This window comes from Dendropsophus ebraccatus, chromosome 12 (assembly GCF_027789765.1).
Source record: "Dendropsophus ebraccatus isolate aDenEbr1 chromosome 12, aDenEbr1.pat, whole genome shotgun sequence".
Taxonomy (NCBI): domain Eukaryota; kingdom Metazoa; phylum Chordata; class Amphibia; order Anura; family Hylidae; genus Dendropsophus; species Dendropsophus ebraccatus.
Window position 1 is genome coordinate 70,285,273 of NC_091465.1, and position 25,583 is coordinate 70,310,855.

Genomic DNA, 25,583 nt, shown 5'->3' on the forward strand with positions numbered 1-25,583 from the left:
TTGGCAGATAATCTGTCAGATAATTTTTCTGTGTAAATGGACCCTTACTTTGCTTATCTAATATATTACAAAATACACTTTGGCTGGAGTTTTCCTTTAAATCAGAGTACCCTGTATTCATATATGTGTTTCTATTCACTGTCTGAAGCATTCACTGTAAGATTTTTATTGCTTAATCACCTCAACCTGTCACATGCCTGAGAGTCTGTTTATCTGGTCACCACCCCTCTGGTCTCACTAATACCTAATGTTTCAATAATGTAAACAAGCGCCAATCTGCTAGATCGGCACTTGTTTATTGAGCCTATTACATGGCTCAATGATCGTTTAGCAAGGGCTGCACTGACATTTTTAATGATGTCCATGCAGCCTTTGTGTTTTGTTTTTTAGGGACACAGTATTTGACAGTATTATATTTAGGGACCCAGTGTGCAGCAGTATTGTTTTCAGAGGCACAGTATTATGGAGCATTGTATTTATGGGCGCTGTGTGTGGCATAATTTTGAGCTAATATAGAAGGTAAGGATCCAACAATTTCTGGGCAGCAGCACTGCATAGCTGAGATTTCATGGCAGTCTGGGCCAAAAAAGAAGAGAGAATAACTGTTTAGAAATCTATGAGTGACTGGAGTGCGTCAATATAAGGCCCCCGTGGAATAGCCTAACTTGTTTGATGTCTTTCTCTGAGCAAAAAGGCTTCCTGCAAGGCCCAAATACATTTTTTATCAGGTTTCCAAAAGCATTCGCTCCAGGCAGATAAAACAAAACGACTCTCCTGTCCCTGCAGCACTGATGAGACTCACTTTGGTAAATTTTCACATTTACTACATCTAGCAGGTGAATGAGAATTTTTTTTCCTGCTTGTCGCTGCCACTAGAGGGAGCTCATAACCCTCATAAATACAATGATCAAAACATCTGTACGCTGGCTTCAGCGTCGCCTGAGGATGCGCTGTTGACCATCATTTGGTGTGTGTGTGTGTATATATATATATATATAGATAGATATATATAGATATAAATTGCATATACTGTATATTGTATATATTGTATTTTGTCTTGCTAAGTTTCTCCTGCTGACTTTATTCAGGGCTGCAGATGGATAAGCTAGTTGTGATTGACATTATTAGCATTATGCTATAATTCTGTTTTGGATTGCTATTTTGGATTCTCTGACCTCTTTCCTGCTCTTTTCTGACCTCCCATTTCTCTGCCAGTTTGGTACTATGTTGTGCTATTTCTATATGACCATCCTTCAGTGTTTGTTTCTATTGTCTCAGCATGCACTTTGTCGTAGTAAAGGACCAACGACCAGTTGTCACCGAACACCTAGGGTCAGATGGGCAGGTAGGTGGGAAAAGATTTAAAGGCCTATCACTAAGGGCCCCTATTACATGCAATGATAATCATATGAATCAGGCCGGTTTGGCAGATTATAGCTCTGTGTAATAGAGACAACAATCAGCTGATGACAACAATCATCGGCTGATGGTATCTTTAGGTCCGAACCTAAAATCATTGTCCGCCGACCACACATTGCTATGTTTAATAGCAATGAGCAGCTGACGGCTATAGATTGAATAAACCGGTATACACTTACCCTCCAATCTCCGGTCATCTCCTGCTGCAGCTTCAGAAGGGTCTGTCTGACCTGACAGGTCGCTCAACCAATCACAGACCATGGCAGTCCCGGCCAGGGAGCACCAGGAGCGTTGAGAGGTAATGTATGCCAGTTTAGGCCAAGGGCTCCATGGACATCGCTAACGATGTTGGTGCAGCCCTTGCTAAATGATCATCAAGCCATGTCCTATCCTCCATGGTCGTCAATGCAGGACATAGACTTTTCTAGAAAACAAATTCTACTTCTATAAATCTCTTACCAGATATCAAGCTGGAGATAATTAGCGGTAAAATTAACATTTTCAACATCCGCATGAGAATATCCCCTGGAAAGGAGATAAGGATGAGAATATTTCCATCTAGAGGAGGAAGTAATCGAAGAAGACAGCCAAAAAGTGAGCCAAAGATCACACCTAAGGATGAAGAGGAGAGACATTGTGCAATTATGGCAACAGGAGAAATTAACAATCCAATAATACTACTAATAATAATGCAATAATAATAATAATAATATTCCCACATCTTGCACCATGGTTGTTGTTTAAAGGGTTTGTAATCAATAAAAGTAATTTCACCATTTAATATGAAGGAAAATGATAAAATATGGTTTGCATTTTTCGTGCTCCAGATATTGGCAAAAACACAATAATGGCCTTCAGAATTAAAGGGATAGTTCAGCAAAAAAAAAAAAAAATCTTTGAAATCAGCTGGTGGCAGAGAGTGCTAGAGATTTGTAATTAAATAATCTCAAGTCTTCTATTATTTATTATCTGCTGTATGTCCTGCAGGAAGTGATGTATTCTGCTACTCTGCTGCCACCTATGTCAGGAACTGCCCAGAGCAGTAGCAAATCCCCACAGAAAACATCTCCTGCTCTCCAGACTGAAAGAATATCACTGCCTGCAGGACATACATCAGCTGATAAGTACTGGAAAACTCGAGATTTTTTGATAAAGGTAAATTACAAATCTCTGGCACCAGTTGATTTGAAAGAAAAGAAAATGCTTGACTACCCCTTTAAAAGAAATTCTAAGAAAATAATTGTATTTGTTATTTGAAATCGAGACAAACACATTAAACAGTGACATGTATTACAGGAGGAAGAGACCTTCGTTTCGACATGTGGACAATGTGTGACCTGGTTATATTAAAACGGAAGTAGTAAGAAGAAGCAAGTGGCGGAAAGAAGGGATTAGACTGGTTTCAATTTGGTTCCTACGAGTGTTTATGTAAGAATGACAATAAGTCACTAATACGTTTCAATGCTATGACTGTCATCATCTCGGTACAAGCCAGAAAGCTCTGAGAGAACATCTGTGCCCTACACAGCCCTAATGCCAGTATAACAGAGGGCACAGAGACAGGCAGAGGTGAACTGAGGAACAGGAAACAGTGCCTGTGTGCTTAGAGGGATATTCCCCTACCTATCCCAAGAATAAAGCATATGGGTTTTTTTTGCACACCATCCATTTTGCTTAGGGATATACAGTGGGGAAAAAAAGTATTTAGTCAGTCACCAATAGTGCAAGTTCTCCCACGTAAAAAGATGAGAGGCGTCTGTAATTTACATCATAGGTAGACCTCAACTGTGAGAGACAAAATGAGAAAACAAATCCCGAAAATCATATTGTCTGATTTTGTAAATTGCAAATTATGATGGAAAATAAGTATTTGGTCACCTACAAACAATCAAGATTTTTGGCTCTCACAGACCTGTAACTTCTTCTTTAAGAGTCTCCTCTTTCCTCCACCTGTTTAAACTTGTTATCAGTATAAAAAAGACACCTGTGCACACCCTCAAACAGTCAGACTCCAAACTCCACTATGGTGAAGACCAAAGAGCTGTCAAAGCTCACCAGAAACAAAATTGTAGCCCTGCACCAGGCTGGGAAGACTGAATCTGCAATAGGCAACCAGCTTGGAGTGAAGAAATCAACTGTGGGAGCAATAATTAGAAAATGGAAGACATACAAGACCACTGATAATCTCCCTCGATCTGGGGCTCCACGCAAAATCTCACCCTGTGGGGTCAAAATGATCACAAGAACGGTGAGCAAAAATCCCAGAACCACGCGGGGGACCTAGTGAATGAACTGCAGAGAGCTGGGACCAATGTAACAAAGCCTTCCATCAGTAACACACTACACCGCCAGGAACTCAGATCCTGCAGTGCCAGACGTGTCCCACTGCTTAAGCCGGTACATGTCCGGGCCCGTCTGAAGTTTTCTAGAGAGCATTTGGATGATCCAGAAGAGTATTGGGAGAATGTCCTATGGTCTGATGAAACCAAAGTGGAACTGTTTGGTAGAAACACAACTTGTCGTGTTTGGAGGAAAAAGAATACTGAGTTGCATCTATCAAACACCATAACTACTGTAAAGCATGGGGGTGGAAACATCATGCTTTGGGGCTGTTTCTCTGCAAAGGGGCCAAGACAACTGATCCGGGTACATGAAAGAATCAATGGGGCCATGTATCATGAGATTTTGAGTGCAAACCTCCTTCCATCAGCAAGGGCATTGAAGATGAAACGTGGCTGGGTCTTTCAACATGACAATGATCCAAAGCACACTGCCAGGGCAACGAAGGAGCGGCTTCGTAAGAAGCATTTCAAGGTCCTGGAGTGGCCTAGCCAGTCTCCAGATCTCAACCCTATAGAAAACCTTTGGAGGAAGTTGAATGTCTGTGTTGCCAAGCGACAGCCCCAAAACATCACTGCTCTAGAGGAGATCTGCATGGAGGAATGGGCCAACATACCAACAACAGTGTGTGCCAACCTTGTGAAAACTTACAGAAAACGTTTGACCTCTGTCATTGCCAACAAAGGATATATAACAGTATTAAAGGATATATAAAAGTATTGAGATGAAATTTTGTTACTGACCAAATACTTATTTTTCACCATAATTTGCAAATAAATTCTAGCAAAATCAGACAATGTGATTTTCTGGATTTGTTTTCTCATTTTGTCTCCCATGGTTGAGGTCTACCTATGGTGTCAATTACAGACGCCTCTCTCATCTTTTTAAGTGGTGGAACTTGCACTGAGTGACTAAATACTTTTTTTCTCCCCACTGTACATGTTAGCAAAATCTTATGAAAACAAACTGTGAAATTAGATGGAGAATGAAGGAATTTGTCATTGCTTTATACAGTACAAGAGTAGAAAAAGATAGTTGTAGCGATGCTTTGAAGAAGTACTTGTAGAGTGAGAAGTTTACTTGTACCCATGTATAGACTGTGTCTGACCACCTACAGTGTCAAGTGAGCCGCCCTAATAGGGTTATACAAGCCCCAGTCATGGTGAAGCTGAGTTCCAGGGGGTGTCCCAGTTAACTGCACTGCAAAATAGGATACATACTGTAGTAGCTTTGTCCTATCCAGGCTAGTTTCTCTTGTTCTCAGGATACTGACCTGCACTTTTTAGACTGCTTCACAGCATGGGTCAGGAGGTTGGTAGACTCTTCTCCCTTTTTTAGTGTTAAGTACTGCATAGTAGATATAGTAGAAATAGTTGTAAAAGAACTAGTTGTCTCTAGTTGCATCTGAACACTTTGGCCTCTTGACTAGACTGGCTCTTGGTCCCAGACAAGGGTCCTGGCATAAGCCAGGCCCTGGCTTGGATACAGCAGGGATGCTTGCTTTGTGTGTATTTCTCCCACGAGAATCTGAATAATACTGAACTAAACTTCCTCCACAATTAACCCCTTAAAGACGGGGCCAATTTTCGTTTTTTGCATTTTCGTTTTTTCCTCCTTGAGTTTAAAAGGCCATAGCACTTGCATTTTTCCACCTAGAAAACCACCTGAGCCCTTATTTTTTGCGTCACTAATTGTACTTTGCAATGACAGGCTGAATTTTTGCAATAAGTACACTGCAAAATCCAGGAAAAAATTCAATCTGTGGTGAAATTGAACAAAAAAACACATTTCTTTTATTTGGGGGGTATTTGTTATTACGCCATTCACCCTGGGGTAAAACTGACTTGTTATGCATGTTCCTCAAGTCATTATGATTATAATGATATATAACATGTATAACTTTTCTTTTATCTGATGGCTTGAAAAAATTTAAACCATTGTTAACAAATATATGTTCCTTAAAATCGCTCCATTCCCAGGCTTATAGCGCTTTTATCCTTTGGTCACTTTGGGATTTTTTTGCGCTTACGCCGTTTACCATGCGAGATCAGGAATGTGATAAAATATTAGTTCGGGCGAATATGCACACGGCGATACCAAACATGTTTATTTATTTATTTATTTTTATTTATAACATGGGGAAAGGGGGGCTTTTTATTAACAACACTTTTTTTTTACACATATACTAGAAGCCCCCCTGGGGGACTTCTAGTATATGCACTCTGATCTCTCATTGATCTATGCTGTACATACTTATACAGCATAGATCGATGAGATCGGCACTTGATTGCTTTCGGCTGCTGCAGCTGAAAACAACCAAGTGCCGAGCCGGGGTCAGCGCCCAGAGGAGCGATCTCCGCCACTAGACACCAGGGAATGGCTGCATACGGAAATCGGATGCAGCTGTCAACTTTGACAGCTGCCTCTGATTACTTAACTAATAGCCGCGGTCCCAGGCTACACGCGGCACCCGGGATCGCGGCGGTTCAGGCGGCCCCGCTCTGAACATTTCTTCCGGACATATGACATACCGGTACGTCATATGTCCATAAGAGGTTAAACAACTTCCTACAGGGGCTATGTAATCTACCCTGTAAGTGGTGGGGATGAGTGTGTGCATAAGAAAGAAGCAAAGAGCACCTCCTATTGGTTACTAAGAGCACATGGTATGCAATAAAACATTAACCCATTAGGGCCTTCAGCTGTGCATACACAGAAATACAAAATACTGACATCTAGTGGCGAAACTGTTAAGTACCCTTCATCACCACTTAAAGGGAACCAATCACCGGAAAAAAAGCATATAGAGCTTTGAAATGTGCTGTTAGAGCACACAGCACACTTGCCACACATTTTTTCATAGCCTCCTTGCCTCCCCCGTGTAAGCCGCAAAGTAACTTTATAAAACTGGCACCCTGTATGCAAATTACCTGAGGTAGTCATCTGGGCGGTGTGCGGCTAGCAGGTAGTCACGGTCCCCTGGGCGTTCTTCCGCTGCAATCACGCCCCTCTGGGCATGATTCAAATGGCAGAGTAGCTGTGGCGTCACTCGGGAGCGCACCGTGCCCGAAGTCGGCACGCTTACGTACTAATGCCGGACGCTGCCGCGCATGCGCAGTGCAGCCGCTTCCATTCCGGCTGGACTCTGCCTGTGCAGAATAGCCTCGAACTCCAGCTCACACTGAGTTCGAGGCTATTCTGCACAGGCGCAGTACAGCCGGAATGGAGGCGGCTGTACTGCGCATGCGTGGCGGTGTCCAGCATCAGAATGTCACAGCTACTTGGCCATTTGAATCACGCCCAGAGGGGTGTGATTACAGCAGAAGAACGCCCAGGGGACCGTGACTACCTGCTAGCCGCACACCGCCCGGATGACTACCTCAGGTAATTAGCATACGGGGCACCAGTTTTATAAAGTTACTTTGCGGCTTACACCGGGAAGGCACGGAGGCTATGAAAACATGTGTGGCAAGTGTGTTGTGAGCTCTAACAGCACATTTCAAAAGCTCTATATGCGTTTTTCCAGTGATTGGTTCCCTTTAACCTGGAGAAAGAAGATTTTATGACAGATGCATAAGAGAAGAGAAAAGAACACCAGTGGTGGAACACCACAGTTAGACTACATAGTATGTTTCCTAGCATAGCATATCTAATGTATTAAAAGGACATGGTGTGGTCAAATTGTATAACGGCAAAGCAAATAACATTGTACTGTATTATACACCTATATATGGTTAAGAAGATTCTAGAAAGGCGCAGGTCCCTGCAAAGCCACCAATGCCCCCTCCTTCTGGGAGGCCTAGAAACGAGGAGTCTAGTCAGTGTGGAGCACATCAGTGGACTATGTAGACATACTAGTGTGTAGAGCATAATGTCCGCATTGGGCCTGGGCTGCATTGGCTTACACCCTAATCGGGAGAGCTAAAACCCAGGATTAACTGGCTATCCACAGGGGTTTCTTAAGGTTGTTACTTAAGTTCTACTTGGTAAAAGAATCAGGTAATTAGCCAGCAAGGATACGCGTGTGCTTATTAGCACCTTGTTGCAATCCAGGACCTGATAGACTTCTGGCAGGGCCTGCTAAACCAAGAGTGGCTAAAGAGGTTACAATCGGTGATTTATACCCTGCAGTTAGTAACTGTAGAAGTACAAGGAATATTCTATTAACAGCCAATCAGTGGCGCAGCTTATACCTTTGTAGAAGATTATCCTGGAGACTGGGACTCTAACTCCTACCTAGTGGCTAAAAAGAGAGAAGTAAAGTTTAGGGCCCCCCTTATTTCATGAGTGACCTCAGGGTGTACCCTATCTATAACCAGGTTTCTCCTTTAATTTTTCTCAGTATCTCTCTGGTCGTCTATTGTATGTTTTCTATGGAGATTTGCTACAGCTCTGGACAGTTCTTGTCATGGACAGAGGTGACAGCAGAGAGAGCTGTGTCTGACTGGAAAGAAACTTCCAGTCAACTTCCCCTTCTTAATCAGCAAGTCAGGTCATCAACGGGAGAACCAGCATGGTACCAAGGATGAGGCAGACGTGGTGCCTCAATCAGGTGGAGGAGCAGGACAAGCGTCTTCAGATTCAGGTCAGACTATTCAGGTTGGCAAATGGTATGAAAGAGGTTGGGTAGGCAAGCAGTCAGGAAGGCTGAGAAACAGGCATGGGTCACTCAGGAACACAAGAAATGAACAATGCTCAGACAAGAAGGAACAGGCTGAGCAGCTTTTAATAGGTGCAGGACAAATAAGATAGGTGAACAAGAATAGAAGGAGACACTGACTGACTTAAATCCAGGAGGACAGAAAAGGAATAGCTGTGGCATCAGGAAGCTCCAAGCAAGTGGGGAGAAATGAGGATGCCAGTAGGCCCCAGGCCACCATGGGCCATGTGGAAAAAGAGGAAGCAGGAATAGATCCAAAGTGGAGAGAGGCAGGATGCCAACTCGCTATCTTAAAGGAGGCGGCATTACCAAGTTGGCAGTAAGGCACAGCACGCTGACCTGGCAGCATAACATTTTGTATGTCAAATGTGCCCTGATCATTTTTACATATGCTACCAGGGGCGGATTAACTTTATCATAGGCCCCGGGCTGTTCACCAAGCCCCAGCCCCCCACCCCACTGTAACAATGGCGGCACTAGCGTGGTGTTCATAGTACGGGATAGATAATATCATGATGCCCTGATCTGTGCAAAATTGCAGCAAAAAAGCAGCGGCAGCTATTATAGTCCACTACTCTATGCAACGGCACTGCAAGAGGGGCCTTTTATTCTGTCCACAACCTGTGGGTTATCAATCATTTTAGATGCTTCTTTCATCATTCTACATTCTACATACTCCTAATTTGTGCAGCTAAATGCTGTAAATTACCTACAATCCCAACTGTTATTAATAGGATCAATTCTAATTGTTGGCATTAATATAAAAAACATTTAAAATTCCCATCTCCCTAAATAAATCTGACCTATTCCACTCCTGATGGGACGCTTGGTTGAGTTGTCGTTTCAACACTCTTCTAATTCATATGTATTTGTAACCCTGTATCTATGGTATATGGTTCCACTTTATAACGTGCTATTAAACTTGGATTTCCTAGCTCATCCTATGATTGATTTTTTAAATCTTTTTATCTTCTACTTCCGTTTATAGTCTTAGTTGCTCGTTTGTTGGTCTATTGAAATATTATCCAAAAGGTTAAAGGGGACCTGTCAGCTGGGATGACGACACCAAGCCTGCCCGACCAACCGGTGGAGCCCCGGATACTTACCCTTTTCTGCAAGTCCCGCACCTGGATCCGTTCCCGGGATGGAGATGTCGCCATCAGAAGCCGTGCATGCGCTCAGCAGAGATGAGTCCGATGCCCATAGAGAATGACTGCTCCGGTCATTCTCTATGGGCATCGGACTCATCTCAGGTAATTAGCATACAGCGCATGCTCACCTTCCGGCGCCGATATCTCCGCCCGGGGACCGGGTCCAGGAGCGGGACTTGCAGGAAAGGGTAAGTATCCGGGGCTCCACCGGGGGGTCGGGCGGGCTCGGTGCCATCCTCCCGGGTGAAAGGTTCCCTTTAAGTAAGTTGAGGTGCTGAGGAAAAAGGGAAGTTTCTTACCTAATATGCTAATAAGTTGTTTTGGTGCACTAGAGGTGGGACTACAGCCCTCAGTGCATCATCCTCCCGTGCCAACCCACCCATTTTATAGGGAAATTGTCACCTAGACAATGCTTCCTAATATATCCTCATCATGTTATAAAGCAGAAAGAACTGATATATATATATATATATATATATATGTATATATATATATATATATATCTTTTTGGGAAAGGATTCACATGCTGATTGAACTCCCTGCTCATGTGACAGGCCCCATAGCAATCGCTATGGCCGCTATGGCAGTAGTTACAACCCTGCTGCTATCGGGACTCGGCTTTATTCACTTCACTAGTACTGTAGTACCAAAAAATAGACCATAGACAATAGTTTCTAGATGTCTTCTATATTAGTAAGAGACTAAAGAATATAAAAATGACCATCTATAAATACACATCCAAACAATACACTTACCAGCTATTGTTAAAATTAAAAGGAGATTCCGTCTCAGCCAACTACAGTGTCTTATCCAACACGTTTTGGGAAATTCTTCCAGACTCATATGATGTCCATCAGATATGGGAACTTCAATGTGATTCGTCATCCTAAGTTAAGAGGCCAATGACAACAGCCAGGGTATAACCTGAAATGAAGAGCGGCCATATTAATTATATTATCCATAACCATTACATTGATGTAAGGCATAATGTGATTACATAACCTGTAGCTTCATATGTGACATATGACTCTAGGTTAATTCCCAAAAGTGCTAATACACAAGTCATCCAACAGAACTTTTATTGTCATCTCCAGAATTGTCAGACTATATGTAATAAGATATGAGTGATGGAGCACATACACCTTCATTAGTACAGTGCATTATACTGTATAACCTGCCTAGTCTAGTTTAGAGTGAGGATGGGTGGCGAGCACCTTACAGGAAAAGAAGACACCGACAGGCGCACAAGCGCAACACTGCAGGTAGCCAGATATAGTTTTTAACAGAACTTTCTTACGCTCACCACATGTGGTTGTGCTTTGAGCAAGTCACCGCCAAAAGCATTGGGGGGGCAACCAATGACCTGTTCCAGGAGTAACAGACACTGATCAGTGGGAACGTATACTACTACACAGTAGATGATGTGAGTTGTAGTATAAGAAGAGAGATTATACAACTAGACAACGTGTTTCGAGGATTAACCTCTTCATCAGGTCCGATGAGCATCTGTTACTCTCGGTACTTAGCATAAGTGGACCTCTATTAGTGCAGCTGTCTCTTATTACTGCCCTTGCATTACGTTGGTGTATTTGGGGTAAAGTTACCACTGCGATGAAAGAACTACACAGCCTGGAGCCTCTAATCTAGGAGACATCAACCTGAGGGATTACAGGAGGAGTAGAGATCCACAGTCACTGAAGACTTTGGTCAGAATAAGAACACCATAGCATAGTGAGGCCTTTCAATGGCTTCAGGCCAGGCCAGACATTCTGTGGCTGTCGCATTATGAGCCGCCCCTCGCAGTAGTGTGCCAAATAAAAAAGTATACATTTGTTTTAATGATTTTATATTACAGACTATTATAACTAAAGCAATATATTAACAAAAAAGCCCCCTGGAATAGCCCTGTAACCCAATATATAAAACAAAGGAAATGCTTTAAAGGAGACACACATATAAGTAAACCATAGATGCTCAGTCTCTGTTTCATAATCCCCAATCCAATTTCATAATCCAATGTAAATGTAGTATCCAACCTGACTACTACACATCATTGGGAAAGGTTAGAAAGTCTGTAGGTCCTGACATGTGCCAATGTTATACTGTTTTACACTTTGCCTTTTAATATTTTGTACATATAATGTGCCGCTGAAAAAGGTGTGCCATCAAGCCTAGGTTGCCAGTCTTACGCATTGATCAGCAAGACAGGAAGAGAAGAAATTAGCCGAGTGCTTCTCCATGCCCACTGTAGTGGCTGGTGGGAATCTAAGCATCCATACCCCAATTATTCAAAACATGTAAAAAGTTTTTTTCAAGGTGCTGTGACACCAGAGTCCCCTAGCAGTGGCTTATATCTCTCTCTATTAAGGAAACATGCTCCTCTTTGTTGATTGTGTGATGCTGTCATACCCATGTCTATTTGGAGCTTGGCGTGTCAGTCGGCTGAAACTGCGGCTGTAGTTGTGTTTTGTATTTGAATTATATGTTTTTGTATTTGTCTGAACACTGTCCTACTCCTTCTGCTATGCTGGTTGAGTCATCTGTTACACCCATCTCTTCCCTGCTGAGCTTCTTCTGGCCACTTCACAGTTAACTTCTGCTTTTCCTAGGTGATTGACATCTTCTTTTTCCTCTCACTCATGTTGGATTCTGGACCTCTGTTAAAATCAAGTTCTGGACCAGACCCCTTACCTCCTTAATATTCTTCCTCAGCCTGTTAATTCTTTGCCAGCTATTAGTCTTTCTTGTGTACTGCTCTCTGTCTGCTATTCCTGGCTTTTCCTGACCTCGGCTCTGTTACCTGACTATTCTCTTGGATGCTGATTTTATACCTTGCTGCCTATTTGGTTTTGACCACGGCCTTTTGACCTTCCCTTGTATGTTAGTTTGTCTTGTTCTTGTTCTGTGTCATCTTCTTATCGCAAGAAGGGACCATTTCTGTGGTTGTCCGCAGTTGCCAAGGACTGTTGAGGCAAGTGGGCAGGGTCAGCTAGTGGAACCAGATTAGAGCTCACTATCTGTGTCCTTCCCCTTCCCTTTTCTCAGGTTGTTCCCTACCTAGGGTTGTGACAGATGCCTACGTTAGATATAGAATGTCCAGCAGTAGCGGATTATAATAGGTCCTTTTCGGGCGGTAGCCCGGGCCCTGATCTCCTGGGGGCCCATGGCCTCCCAAAAATACTTATACTTTCAGTGGTGTACTGCCTCCTGGCTACATTTCTGCCATGATTTGCAAAAAATTGCTGCTTTTTTACCGCAATTTTGCACAAATCAAGGCATCATGATATTATCTATCCCGTACTATGAACATCACGCTTGTGTTGCCATAGTTACAGTGGGCTGGGGGGCCCAGTCTTGGTGAACAGCCCGGGGCCCATGGTAAAGTTAATCCACCCCTGTAAGTTTTAGTAGCATAACCATTACCCTAGAACAGCAGAAATTCATACTGAAGCAGAGAGACATACAGTGTATGTGCTGCTCGGTATGTACAGAAGCAGGGATTGCTGTTTTGATAGGAGCCCCTGCTACTGTACAGATTTAACAAAAGAAAAAAAACATTCCCTTTAATTTACATACAAAATTACATTTTACAAAATGTAAATATTTTTGTAAAATTTATTATGAATTTGGTTTGTTTTAAAACAATATGCTCATCTCTTGTCCACAGTAATCATTTTTACTATGAATGGGTGTCCCAGAACATGGCATAATGTCAAAGAGCAGCTGCAAAAGCCACTATGATTTAGTTTTTTGTTTTCAAATCTGTTTTTTATTAAACTTTTTGACGTAACAAGCATATTACAAACAGGCGCAAACCATTATGATTTTAGAGTGTGGATGGAGAAGTTTTTCACAGGCAGGTAGCTATAGTGGTACATTTAATAGCAGATCTCTCTTGCTATAAAAGACTAGAGGTGAGAGCTAAAAAGCACTCTTAAAAACATGTAGATTTACATGATTTAGTGTCCTATTAGACAGCCCAATCAAAAACTGTTTACTGAGCAATTAAAGGGGGTGACTATTGGGCAGCAAGGGCTGCACATACATCGTTAGTAATGTCCGTACAGCCCTTGCCTTTAGTATAAATAAAGTAATAATTTACCTTACCACATTCCCAGGTGTCCTTGGGCCTTCTCTGGTGTCCTTGGAGGCCTTCCTCGGTGTGTACAGCTCTGCCGTCTTTGCACTGACAGGCTGCCGGCCGCTCAGCCAATCATAGGCCGCGGCCTGTCTCGGCCAGTTATTGGCTGAGCATCTGGTGGCCTGTTTTGGGCAGTGATTGGCTGAGCGGCTGGCAGCCTGTCTTGGCCAGTGATTGAGCGGCCGGTGGTCTGTCAGTGCAGAGAAGGCAGCGCTGCAGACACCGGGGAAGGTGCAAGGACACCTGGGAACATGGTAAGGTGAGTTATTGCTTCATTATTTTATACTACAGTCATCAGCCGTCATAACAAGTACACATATGCATTACAACTCACATTACTTTGGAAGTGCTACCTCCACGGACTATCTCCAGGCCTGGGTCCGGTTTGGTGAAGCGTGCACCCATATCTACATTGCTTATGCTTTGTGCTGCTGTAATAGACATTTTTGTTGCTTTTTTGATTACACGTACACATGTGATGCCCGCCCAATGCCTGATGAGTTTAGGTCAGGACCTACAAAAATGATAAGCTGATGATCGTTTCATTGGCAGATCATTCTCTCTATTACACGGAGAGATAATCGGCTCAACCGTCCTGATTCGGCTGATTATGGCTCTGTGTAATAGGGCCCTTATTCATTACAAGAGCTGCCGGTAGAATAACACACTAATAGAGATGAGCGAACAGAGTTCGGGTTCGAGTCAATCCGAACCTGAACGTTCGGTATTTGATTAGCGGGGGCTGCTGAACTTGGATAAAGCTCTAAGGTTGTCTGGAAAACGTGGATACAGCCAATGACTACATCCATTTTTTCCACATAGCCTTAGGGCTTTATCCAAATTCAGCAGCCACCGCTAATCAAATGCCGAACGATCGGGTTCGGATCGACTCGAGCATGCTCCAGGTTCGCTCATCTCTACACACCAAGGATCATCTTTTACATGTGCAGGAAAGGTCATTTAGATATCAATCTAGGAAAGAGTTCTTTGCAGCCAGCTCACCATAGAAACGACATACATCTAAGCCAAAAATTAACCCCACCCAGATTTCCTAATTTTTGGGCAAAAGCGACGGATTGGCGAGATGTCAACACTACACAATGAAAGGGGCAGGAAACAGTTTGTCTCCATTCGCTGTGTAGTGGTGGCAATGTGTTACTGCAGGTCAAGTATCCAATAAAGGGGTTATCCAGCGCTACAAAAACATGGCCACTTTCCCCATACTGTTGTCTCCAGTTGGGTGGGGTTTTGAATCTCAGTTCCATTGAAGTAAATGGAGCTTAATTGCAAACTGCACCTGAACTGGAGACAACAGTAGGTGGCCATGTTTTTGTAGCGCTGGATAACCCCTTTAAGTGAACATACAGTTACACGTCACAACTAGAGATGATCGAACATCGGGATTTTGCAGGTTCCAGCGAACTCGAACCTTCTCGAACCTGCAGCATTTGATTCCTGATGCCTTCCTGTTCCGTGGGGAAGGAGGAGACAGCCCGGGTATTAGCTAGGCTGTATCCCTTAATTCCAGGTAGTACACGGGCTGTCTCTCCCTTCCCCATGGAACAGGAAGGCATCGGGAATGAAGCGCTGCAGGTTCGAGAAGGTTCGAGTTCACTCGAACCTGCAAAATCCCGATGATCGATCATCTCTAGTCGCCACCACTACACAGTGGATGGAGACAAACTGCTTCTAAACGTAGAAAGCCAAAACACCCTTCAATGGCAGGAAACACTGGCCACTGGAATAATTATTTCCTCATTTGTACTGGGGATTGGGGATGTCCTAGTCAAGATGTGTTGAGTGTTTCACCAAAGATCTTTCAGCAGGTTTCCTATCTTTCTTACTGCTGTGCTGTGGAACACCCCTGACCAGGGTCCAAGGAAGCCTCAGGCTCCGGGGGAACTTATTTGGAAACAATTTAATAAGTTATAACATTTTTATTGGAAGCCTCTGACATATGTCTACACAGCTATGACATCCATTCCGCCTCTTCTTCTCTGGGGTAAATACATCTGTAACGCCTCGTTCTCTCACATCAGACCATAACAACGATTTGGTGGGGAAAAAAAACACTTTCACTTATTTGGCTCATTAGGATTCATTGCATCTGTTCTTGAAACGACGTGTCAAATGTCAGACTGAAGACAGCTGCAGAATTTTCCGTTCTTATGTCAAATTCATCAGAATTTTTATTGCATAAACAAATATCAAATTATAACCACATGAGCAGCCACAAGTGATGGTCCAAAGAGATCAGAATAAATAGAGAAGAGTGTCTCCAGTTTAAGATGCTTTAACCCCTTAACTACACATGGCATACATTTACCTCATAATCTGCAGGGGCTGGGCTCCTGTCACTGTCCAATCGGCACCCCCAAAGTGTGCCATGCAGTCAGCTCTGCGATCTTCTATTAGAGTCTGCCACAGCCAGGCTCTACATGAAGATCGCCGATAAGGCTGGGTTCACACTACGTTTTTGCAATCCATTTTTTTTTTAAACGTATGCATTTGTGTACATCCGTTTTTGTTTTTTTTTCTATTCACTTTTATTATTTAAAAAAAAGAATCCCTAGGAGGACTTAAAAAGTGAAACAAAATGTATAATTTTTTTTTTAAATATGACATAGCCCCTCCCCCATTCAAATTACCCCAATTTAGCATTTTATATACAAAAGATCGAAAAATAAATAAATATATTATATATATCGTAGCGTGCCCAATTGTCAGATCTCTTATGCTTTAAAAACACTATTCCCATACAGTGAATGGCGTAAGGGAAAAGAGGAAAAAAAAGAGTTCAGATTTTTTGTCAAATTATTTATAAGAAAAATAATAATAATAAAAAAAAATATATATATATGGTACTAATAAAAACTAGTGAACAAAACGTCCTAGCTACACAAATATGGTAGGGCCACTTTATTAATACTCAAAAAAAAAAAAAAGGATTTCATTAAAAAAAATATAACCTTAGAGAATCTGTGTAAACCTGCATATGGTTGTGTTCGGACTGACCTATAGAATGATAGTATCATGTCACTTTTACCATATAGTGCATTACATAGACACAGGAACCCCCCAAAAGTTACCATATTGTATTTTTTTTTCCAATTTTACCAATTTATATCTTCATAAATAATATATTTGGGGTTCCATCATACATGTTATGGTAGAATGAAAGACGCCATTACAAAGTACAACTATTCCTGTAACAAACAAGCCATTACATGGCCCTGTAGATAGAAAAATGAAAAGGATAGAGCTCTTAGAAGGGGAAGAGAAAAAAACGAAAGAGCAAAAATAAAAACTGGTGCGGTCCACTGGGTCATTTTTGGGCTTGATCCTCAAAGGGTTAAAGTCTATGGGGGAAAAAATGCTTGTGACTTGGTGACCTCCAAGTCGTCGAATATAGGTCTCCAAGTCCACAAAGACACCTCAGGAAATTATGCATCTGGAAATGCATCTGGGAAAGCAGGGGAAGCATGCCTCGATGCATCTAACACGCCAAAGTCGCAGTATTACGCCACTAACACAGCCTGTCTACAATACACTCCAAACACTCTCAGTATACAGCCCTATACCCTATATATGTTTTATTTTTAGACAAGCTTTCAGGCAACGGGTGTTCCAATGTTTAATGTTACGCACAGAACACAAAACAGTACTACCAATTTTTTTTTTTTTTTTTTTTGCACACTCAGTATACAGCTTTAAGGCTATGTTCACACAACGTATGAGCCAACGGCTGTTGTTTCCATAGACTTCAATAGAAACAATTTAAGACTAAAAACAACAGCCATTATATTATAAAGTAAAATCACGGCTGTTATTATACAGCAAGTAAACATAGCCTAAAGGAGTACTCTGCTCAAAATTAACTTTTATTTAACAAGAAACCTTACCTTTCCACGGTGTCCTCCTATGTCATCTTTGGGTCCTGACTGAGCACTGCCGGATAAGTCTGTCTTGGAAAGTGGAGGTTGGATTGATCAGTTGGGACCCTAAGGCTGCATTTCCATGTTCTGTGTACCTCTCGGAACACGGACGTGGAGTGCTTGTAATGGACTCTCCCCCGGCTGGGAAGCATCTGTAATTAGATGTTGGGAGCGGGGGAACTGTACAGATATGCGCTGCGCTGTAATGAAGCAGCCGCACACCACATATCAGTTCTGTACAGTTCCCCCGCTCCCAGCATCTAATTACAGATGCTGCCCAGGTGGGGGAGAGTCCGTTACAGGCATTCCACACGGAACACGGAACGTGGGAATGCAGCCTAAGATGACATAGGAGGACACCGGAGGGAGTGCGGAAAGGTACGAATAGGCTGTGTCTTGTGTTCTCACCAAGGTCAGCAACATATTAAAAGTCAATTTTAAGCAGAATAAATCTTTAATTCTGGACCTCTGGGCCAAAGGCAATAACCCTTCACATGCTTCCCCTTTTCCATAGGAAATTGCCTTTTGTGCAGCCTTCCAATTTCACATTCTTCTCAATTTACAATAAAGTGACACTAGAGTCCGAGAGGTCATATACTTTAAACCAGTAAAGAAAATGGTCCTTAGCAATGAGAAGAAGGAAGAAAAAAATCCTTTGAGAACAGATTTACTTGCTGCCTCTGTCGAGATCTGTTTTTTTCACACAAGTGGGATGAGGTGTCCACTGCAGTTAGTGTTTTCCAACTAGGTGTCACTTCTGTGTTTGCTTGTAACTTATTTCTATGCACAGTTGAAGCCTTTAAAGGGTTAACTATTGTATGTCACATGTTGTTCTTCACCCATTCACAGGTATAGGTGCTTTCCTTCCTTTCTTCAGTCTATCCTCTCCTTTCTTTCTCTCTACACACACAGCCTACCAATCACAGGCAGGGTTAGACGGACCCCTGTAGTTAGGACTTAGTTCCTGGTGGTTGGAGTTAGTTCAGTTGTAGTCTGGATTCAGTGTGAGAGAGAGAGCACGACAAACAGGTCTCTGCAGGAGCCAAGCCAGGGCTTGGCTTTGGCCAGGTCCTCTGACAGGGACAACTAAGCAAGCAAACCCTCAGTTCTTTCTTATAAGCAACAGAACCACTATGCAGTGCTAGAAATTTACACAGAAATGGAACACCTTGTCCACGCCAGGAACCTCTCTAAAAGTACAGGGCAGTTACCTCAGCAGTTATAGGAACTGACTCCAGTGGAATAAAGGTAAGAAAATCTACGTATTCCACTGCACAGTGCAGGACAACTGGAGAGTCTCAGGAGTCTGCTTAGCCCTGCTAGGTCTGAGGCTCGTATTACCCACCTAGAATGGGTAGCCCGCAACTAGGGGGCAAAAGGCGGTAAAACTAGAAGTCATCCATGAGTATGAGTATGCTCTATATCTATTCTATTCGCCTATATCGTTCCAGGCAGAGTACACTTCTACTTCGGACAAGGCATCTCTGGCAATCCCTCTCCTCTACTCTCTCTACCGCAACCCATTTTCGTCCTCAAAGGACCTTATCTCTACCTCAACTACAAGCAACTAAGTGACTTGCACGATTGTATTTTTCTCTGTATTTCTCTATTACTACCAAAATTAATTTTCTTGTATTGTTCTTCTAGGTAAAATGTTCTGTTTTCCTAAAGCATTGGACTCTGGCCTATTCCTTGTGTACCCACACACACACCTGTACACTTGGGTTACATCCTTAGTGATGTTGGTGAGGCGTCAAACCATCTGTAGTTGGTCTTAGTTGGTTACCATAGACCCACTCAAGTACCACGCCAACGCACCAGCTGAGCTTCGCACCATTCTGAATCTCCAATCAGAGCTCACAGTACTACACTGTGCAAGGACATGCCCCTTTGACAAGAAAAATGTCCTAAGATTAGTTTTAGATTTCTAGAGGAAGCCCCTTGTTATACAGCTGCTATGGTGGAACAAGAAACAAAACAGCCCTCCTCCAGGCTGTGCTGTTCTGCTCTGTGGTGAGTCTGTCTATATAATGGCTGACATATGGGAACATGTGACCATGCCCTGCCCGCTAGTGTCCACCGTAGGCGGACTCAATGGTGGACACTAGGGGGGGGGGGCATGGTCACATGCTGTCTTTAACCCCTATATGACCCTGGATGTACAGTTACGTCCTGGAAGTCTGTCACCAGACGACCCTGGACTTAACTGTATGCCTTGAGTCTCTAGGGAGCTATGAAGAGCGCTCCGGAGCGGAGCGCATTTCATAGCAGGTGGGGGCTGGCTGCAGTGAGAAGCCGTGACCTCACTTTTAATGACAGGCTGCAGCAATCACGATCATTAACCCCTTAAATGCCGCGATCACAGCGTTTAAGTGTAAGTGGCAGGAGCAGCTCAGTGTTATAGGCGCTCTGCTGATTGAGCCTGCCTGTGGCAGACTCAATCAGCAAAGTACCAATTGGACCGCACGGAGGAAGGTAAGAGACCTTCAGCGGTCCGTGAAAGCGATTAGGACCTCTGCAGTCCTGATCGTTTTCACGGACCGCTGAAGGTCTCTTACCTTCCTCCGTACGATCCAATTGGCACTCTGCTGATTGAGTCTGCCAGGCAGGCTCAATCAGCAGAGCGCGTATAACACTAATCAATGCTATGCCTATGGCATAGCAATGATCAGTGTATGCAGTCCAGGGGGACTTAAAATGTGTAAAAAAAAAACTTAAAATGTTTTTAAAAAATACCCCAAAGCCCCTCCCCCAGTAAAGATTAAAATCACCCCTATGCCATTTTATAAATAAAACATCTAAAAATAAATAAACATATTATATACCGTAGCATGCGTAGTTGTCTATTAAAATATAACAATCGTCATCGCGAAAGGTGAACGAAGTAAATGAAAAAAAAAATTTATAAAATGTGATCAAAACGTCTACACAAATATGGTATTAAAAAAAGAAGAGATCATGGTGCAAAAAATGACACCCCATACAGCCGCAGAGGTGAAAATATAAAACCAGTATAAGAGTCACAATAGGGCCTTTTTTAATAATTAATTGCAAAAAAAAACAAAAAAAAAACATTAGAGAATCTGTGTTAACTTACATAAAGTTGTGTTCGGACTGACCTATAGAATGATGGTATCATGCCAATTTTACTGTATAGCAAAGAAAATAGTGAGGGTAAACTGGTGTTAAATAAACCTGTACCTGCGTATCCCAAGGTTGTAGTCCTCGAACACTGGATACTATCCAAAATATAATTTATTCCAGCATACTCGGTACAATTCAGCTCACAGGCTGTTCCCACACCCAAGCGTCCACCTGGTGTCCTGCGGACGTTTCGGAGGACAGGCTCCTCCTTTCTCATGCACAAGGATGTAAGGGGTGGAGGATCTAATATACGTGAGTAATGAGGAGCCTGTCCTCAGGAACTGTCCTCCGAACGTCCGCAGGACACCAGGTGGACGCTGGAATAAATTATATTTTGGATAGTATCCAGAGTTTGTGGCTTCCTTTCATCACGGGTATCCAGCTCAGAAAGAGGACCACAACCTTGGGATACGCAGGTACAGGTGTATTTAACACCAGTTTACCCTCACTATTTTCGTTGTCGTATTGAATTTAAGGGATTGGTGGAGATCCAACAGTGAGTGCATTGCCTGTAGGCGTATAGTGCGATTGACTTTCTTACATGTAAATTTGACTGTATATTGCATTACGTACACAAGTTACCATATTGCATTCTTTTTTCTGATTTCACCAATTTATATTTTCATAAATAATATTTTGGGTTCCATCATACATGTTATGGAAGAATGAAAGACGCCATTACATAGTTCACTTATTCCTGAAAAAAACAAGCCCTTACATGGCCCTTTAGATAGAAAAATTAAAGTCCTAGAGTTCTTAGAAGGGGAGGAGGAAAAAACGAAAACGCAAAAATGAAAATTGGCGCGGTCCACTGGGTCATTTTGGGTTTGTTTCTCAAAGGGTTAAAAGAACCTCCACAGAGTAGCTGAAAGAAGGAACAGGACTCCAGCAAGCATCACATATCCTCATTGTTTAACCAGGCATAGTGCCATGTATTTGGTTGTGGTTGTGCCTTGTACTGCAGCCCAAAGCAGCTTAGTCTTACTCGAGTCACTAATCCCCTTAATGGGGTTATCCAGGCTTACTAAAACATGGCCGTTTTTTTTTTTTCCTTCCAGAAATAGTACCACCCTTATCCCCAATTTGGATATGGTTATGCAGCTTAGTTCCTTTAAAGTGAATGGAGCAGAATTGTAATACCACACACAGCCTGAGGACAGGGGTGGTGCTGTTCTTGCAAGTAGCTGTGCCTTCTTCCTAATCCTGGATAACCCCTTTAATTCAGCGGATCAGTGATAGTGCTGAGAGTGGGAGTCTCACCAGTCAGATATTGATGGCTTATCCTATGGATAGGCCATCACGCAGATAATCCTGGAAAATCCCTTTAAGCTCCATGCCAAAGGGTAGAAAAATAGATATTATTATATTATAATTATAAGTTTGATGCATAGAACTTTTATTTGAAACTCATGCTGACTAAGGCAAAGACATTGAGAGACTGTTTAGTCAGTGACAGTCATGGATTAAAGCAATAACATCTATTATATCATTTTACTACTATCAGACTATTTACTATCCACTTTCGAGCTTAGAATGTTCCCATGACATCTGAACCTTATGGCAGAAAAATACTAATTTTTTTTTCTTTCTTTTGTTCTTCAGTTGTGTGCCGGTACAGTACCCTGCCTATTACGACCTATTTATTTTCGTACTGAGGACGGACAAGTGTTCTACCATTATATATAATGGTGCCATAACAATGCCACCAGTAATGCCCCATAACAAAGCCAATTACAACTAACCATCTGAGCATCCCATAACACTGGAATAAAGAATTTGTGAGTATACTTTGTTTATTTAACCCCTTAATGACTGAGCTAAAAAGTCCGGTATGTCACTTAATGACTGAGGCCCATTTTTCAAAATTGACCTGTCTTACTTTATGTGCTTGTATCTCCGTGATGCTTTAACTTAACCAAGTGATTCTAAGATTGTTTTTTCGTGACACATTGTACTTTAAGCTAGTGGTACATTTTGGTCGACACATTCAGCGTTTTTTGTGAAAAACTTCAAAAATGTTGTAAAAAATTTAAAATATTAGCATTTTAAAATGTTTGAAATTCACTGCTTGTATGAAAAATGGTCATGCCTCATAAATTATTTCATAATTCTCATTGACAATATGTCTACTTTATGTTGGCATCATTTGGTAGGTGCTCTTTTACTTTTAATCATTTTAATCATTAGATGACTTAGAAGTTTAGCAGCAAATTTTTTAATTTTCATGACATTTCCCAAATTAATGTCTTAAAGAGACTAGTTCATTTCCAAAGCAAATTTGAGAGGCCTTTATGTTACAAACCTGCAAAAATGATGCTGTTTTAAAAACTGCACCCCTCAAAGAATTCACAACAGGGTCTATGAATTTTGTTAACCCTTTAATTGGTTCACAGGATTTAAAACAAAGTGAAGGTGAAATTCAAAAAAAATAAACGTTTTTTTTGCAAATTTTCATTTTTAATAAAAAAATTTCTGTAACACAGCAAATATTAACGGAAAAATGTAACAAAATATCTATTACCCCCGAATCAATAGTTTTTAAAAATATTTCATAAGTGGGCCTGGTGTGCTCCTGAGCATGCATACAGGCCACAGAAACAAAGGACCACCCCATGATTTTTGTGGCCTTCTTTTCTATTAAGATGTTTTATAGGCACCGTATTAGGTTTGCAAAGGATTTAAGCTGACAGAACAATACCCCACCCCCATAAGTGACCCCATTTTGAAAACTGAACCCCCTGAAGTAATCATTTACGTCAGCAGTGAGCAGTTTTAACCCTTCCTGTGAGACTGGGATTTATGCAAAGTCAGATAAGAAAATTTAAATTATTATTTTTTTCCACAAATACATTATTTGTGGAACATATTTTTCCCTGATTACTTAAAAAATGAAGGAAAAGCACTCCAACTTTTATCACGCTATTTGTCCCGTATCAGGCGGTATCCCTACTTAGGCCATATCTGGTTGCTTGGTCTCGTGGTAAGACTCAAAAGGAAAAGAGCACCTACTGACTTTCAGCACATCATTTTAGGCTTCATAACCCATTCCATTTTTGTAAATGAAGGAAAAGCACCCCAAATTTTATAACTTTTATGTCTTAACCCTTTGCTGGCTATTAAGTCTGGTTCCCCCCTAGCAGCTCAGCTCTCCCTACAGTTTTGCTGTTGTGTGCTTTGGTTTTTTGACCCCCTTGTTTTCGCTTCCTTACTATCCTTGCCTACCGCCTCACCATTTGCTTTGTGACTTGACTACTCACTGGATCTCGTTTTTTTGGACCTTGCTGACCGCTCATTGTGACCTTGGTCTGTCTGACCTTCCTTTCTAGTTTGTTTGTCTGCATTCTGTATTTACACAACCTAGGTCAGAGACTGTCGCCCAGTTTTCCATTGCCGCCTAGAGCTGACAGTGGAAAGTAGGCAGGGACAGTGGGTGGGGACAACTGCAGATTTCACTGTCTGTGTGTTTTCCCATCCCTTCCCTGGCAGAGTGTTACCACACCAGTTCGTAACAAGTGTATCGGATTCCAGTCATCTTGACCACTATGGGCAGGCAAAGCTTACCTGCTCTTCATCACTGCTGGCAGAAGATGACATTTAAAAAATTCTGCCTCACTGGCACTTTCAGTTTTTTGGTAGAATATAACTCTATTTATTTATTTATCTATCTATCTATTTATTTCTCCTACGCTAACCCTAAAATCTAACCCTAACACCGAAAGACTTTCCCTAATGCTAAACCTAGCTAGCTATTTCTAACTAACTTTCCCCCTAACATTCTACACCTAAGGGTATGTTCACACTAAGCAAATGTAGCAGAATTCCATGACAGAGTCCCGCCTACCTCAGTGTGACACTGTTTTTCTATAGGAAGGCTCATGTGCCCTCATATAGAGAAACAGTGTCACACTGAGGCAATCGGGATTCCGCTACATTGGCTCAGTGTGAACATACCCTAAGGGCATGTTCACACTGAGTAAAACAAGTGGAATTCCGCGGCGGAACCCCACCTGTCTCAGTGTCCCGCAGCCCGTCTATGAGAGAGCGCGCGCTCCCCCGCTGCCGAGGCTCTCCGCTCAAATAAGTGACATGTCACTACTTGAGCGGAGAGCGGCGGCTGCGGAGGAGCGGACGCTCTCCCATTGACACACTAAGGCAGGCATAATTACGCCTATTTTACTCATTGTGAACATACCCTAACAGTAATATACTAGCCTCTAACGTGTGTGTATATAGTTATACTTATTTATTTATTTTTATTTATTATTTTATTTATTTATATTTAGTCACTTATTTATTTATAGTTATTCAATTATTTATTTATGGGGAGAGTGGGAAAAGGGAGTGTGATGTTTGGGGGCACAGTAGTAGGTTTAACTACTACTACTACTACTCACCTACTCTATTGCTGCTCACTATGCATATGCATAGTGAGCGGCCCTGAGCGACCCCCTCCGCCCGCCCCTTCTATCGCTTCTCAGCTGAGATGATAAGAAGCCCAGAAAAGTGCAATGAGCAGCACTTTCCTGGGCTTCTGATCGGCTCAGCTAAGCGGCGATAGAAGGGACGGGCTGGGCTGTCCCGCAACTCACCTGTCCGCCGGCCCCAGCAGCTGATGTCTCCCGGCAGCGCACTCCCGTCATCCTCCGGGCACAGGCAGCGGGGTACAAAGACGCTGCCTGTGTCCTGGATGTGTCATGCAGCCGGACACTTCCGGCACAGGCAGTCTCTCTGTACCCTGCTGCCTGTGCCCGGAGGATGACGGGAGTGGCACGCTGACGGGAGACATCAGCTAC

At 42.5% G+C, this 25,583-nt stretch overlaps 1 protein-coding gene across 2 annotated transcripts in view; it reads right to left on the minus strand.

Moving 5' to 3' along the window:
- The window catches only part of LOC138770121 (excitatory amino acid transporter 2-like), a 65,050-nt gene that overhangs the window by 22,023 nt on the left and 17,444 nt on the right, over window positions 1-25,583 (minus strand). For both annotated transcript variants that reach the window (XM_069949062.1, XM_069949061.1), the window contains 2 exons: window positions 10,326-10,494; window positions 1,879-2,031 (listed from right to left, as the gene is read on the minus strand). In XM_069949062.1, coding sequence (XP_069805163.1) covers window positions 1,879-2,031; window positions 10,326-10,455 — 283 coding nt within the window. In that variant the 5' untranslated portion in view covers window positions 10,456-10,494. The remainder of the gene's footprint in view (window positions 1-1,878; window positions 2,032-10,325; window positions 10,495-25,583) is intronic.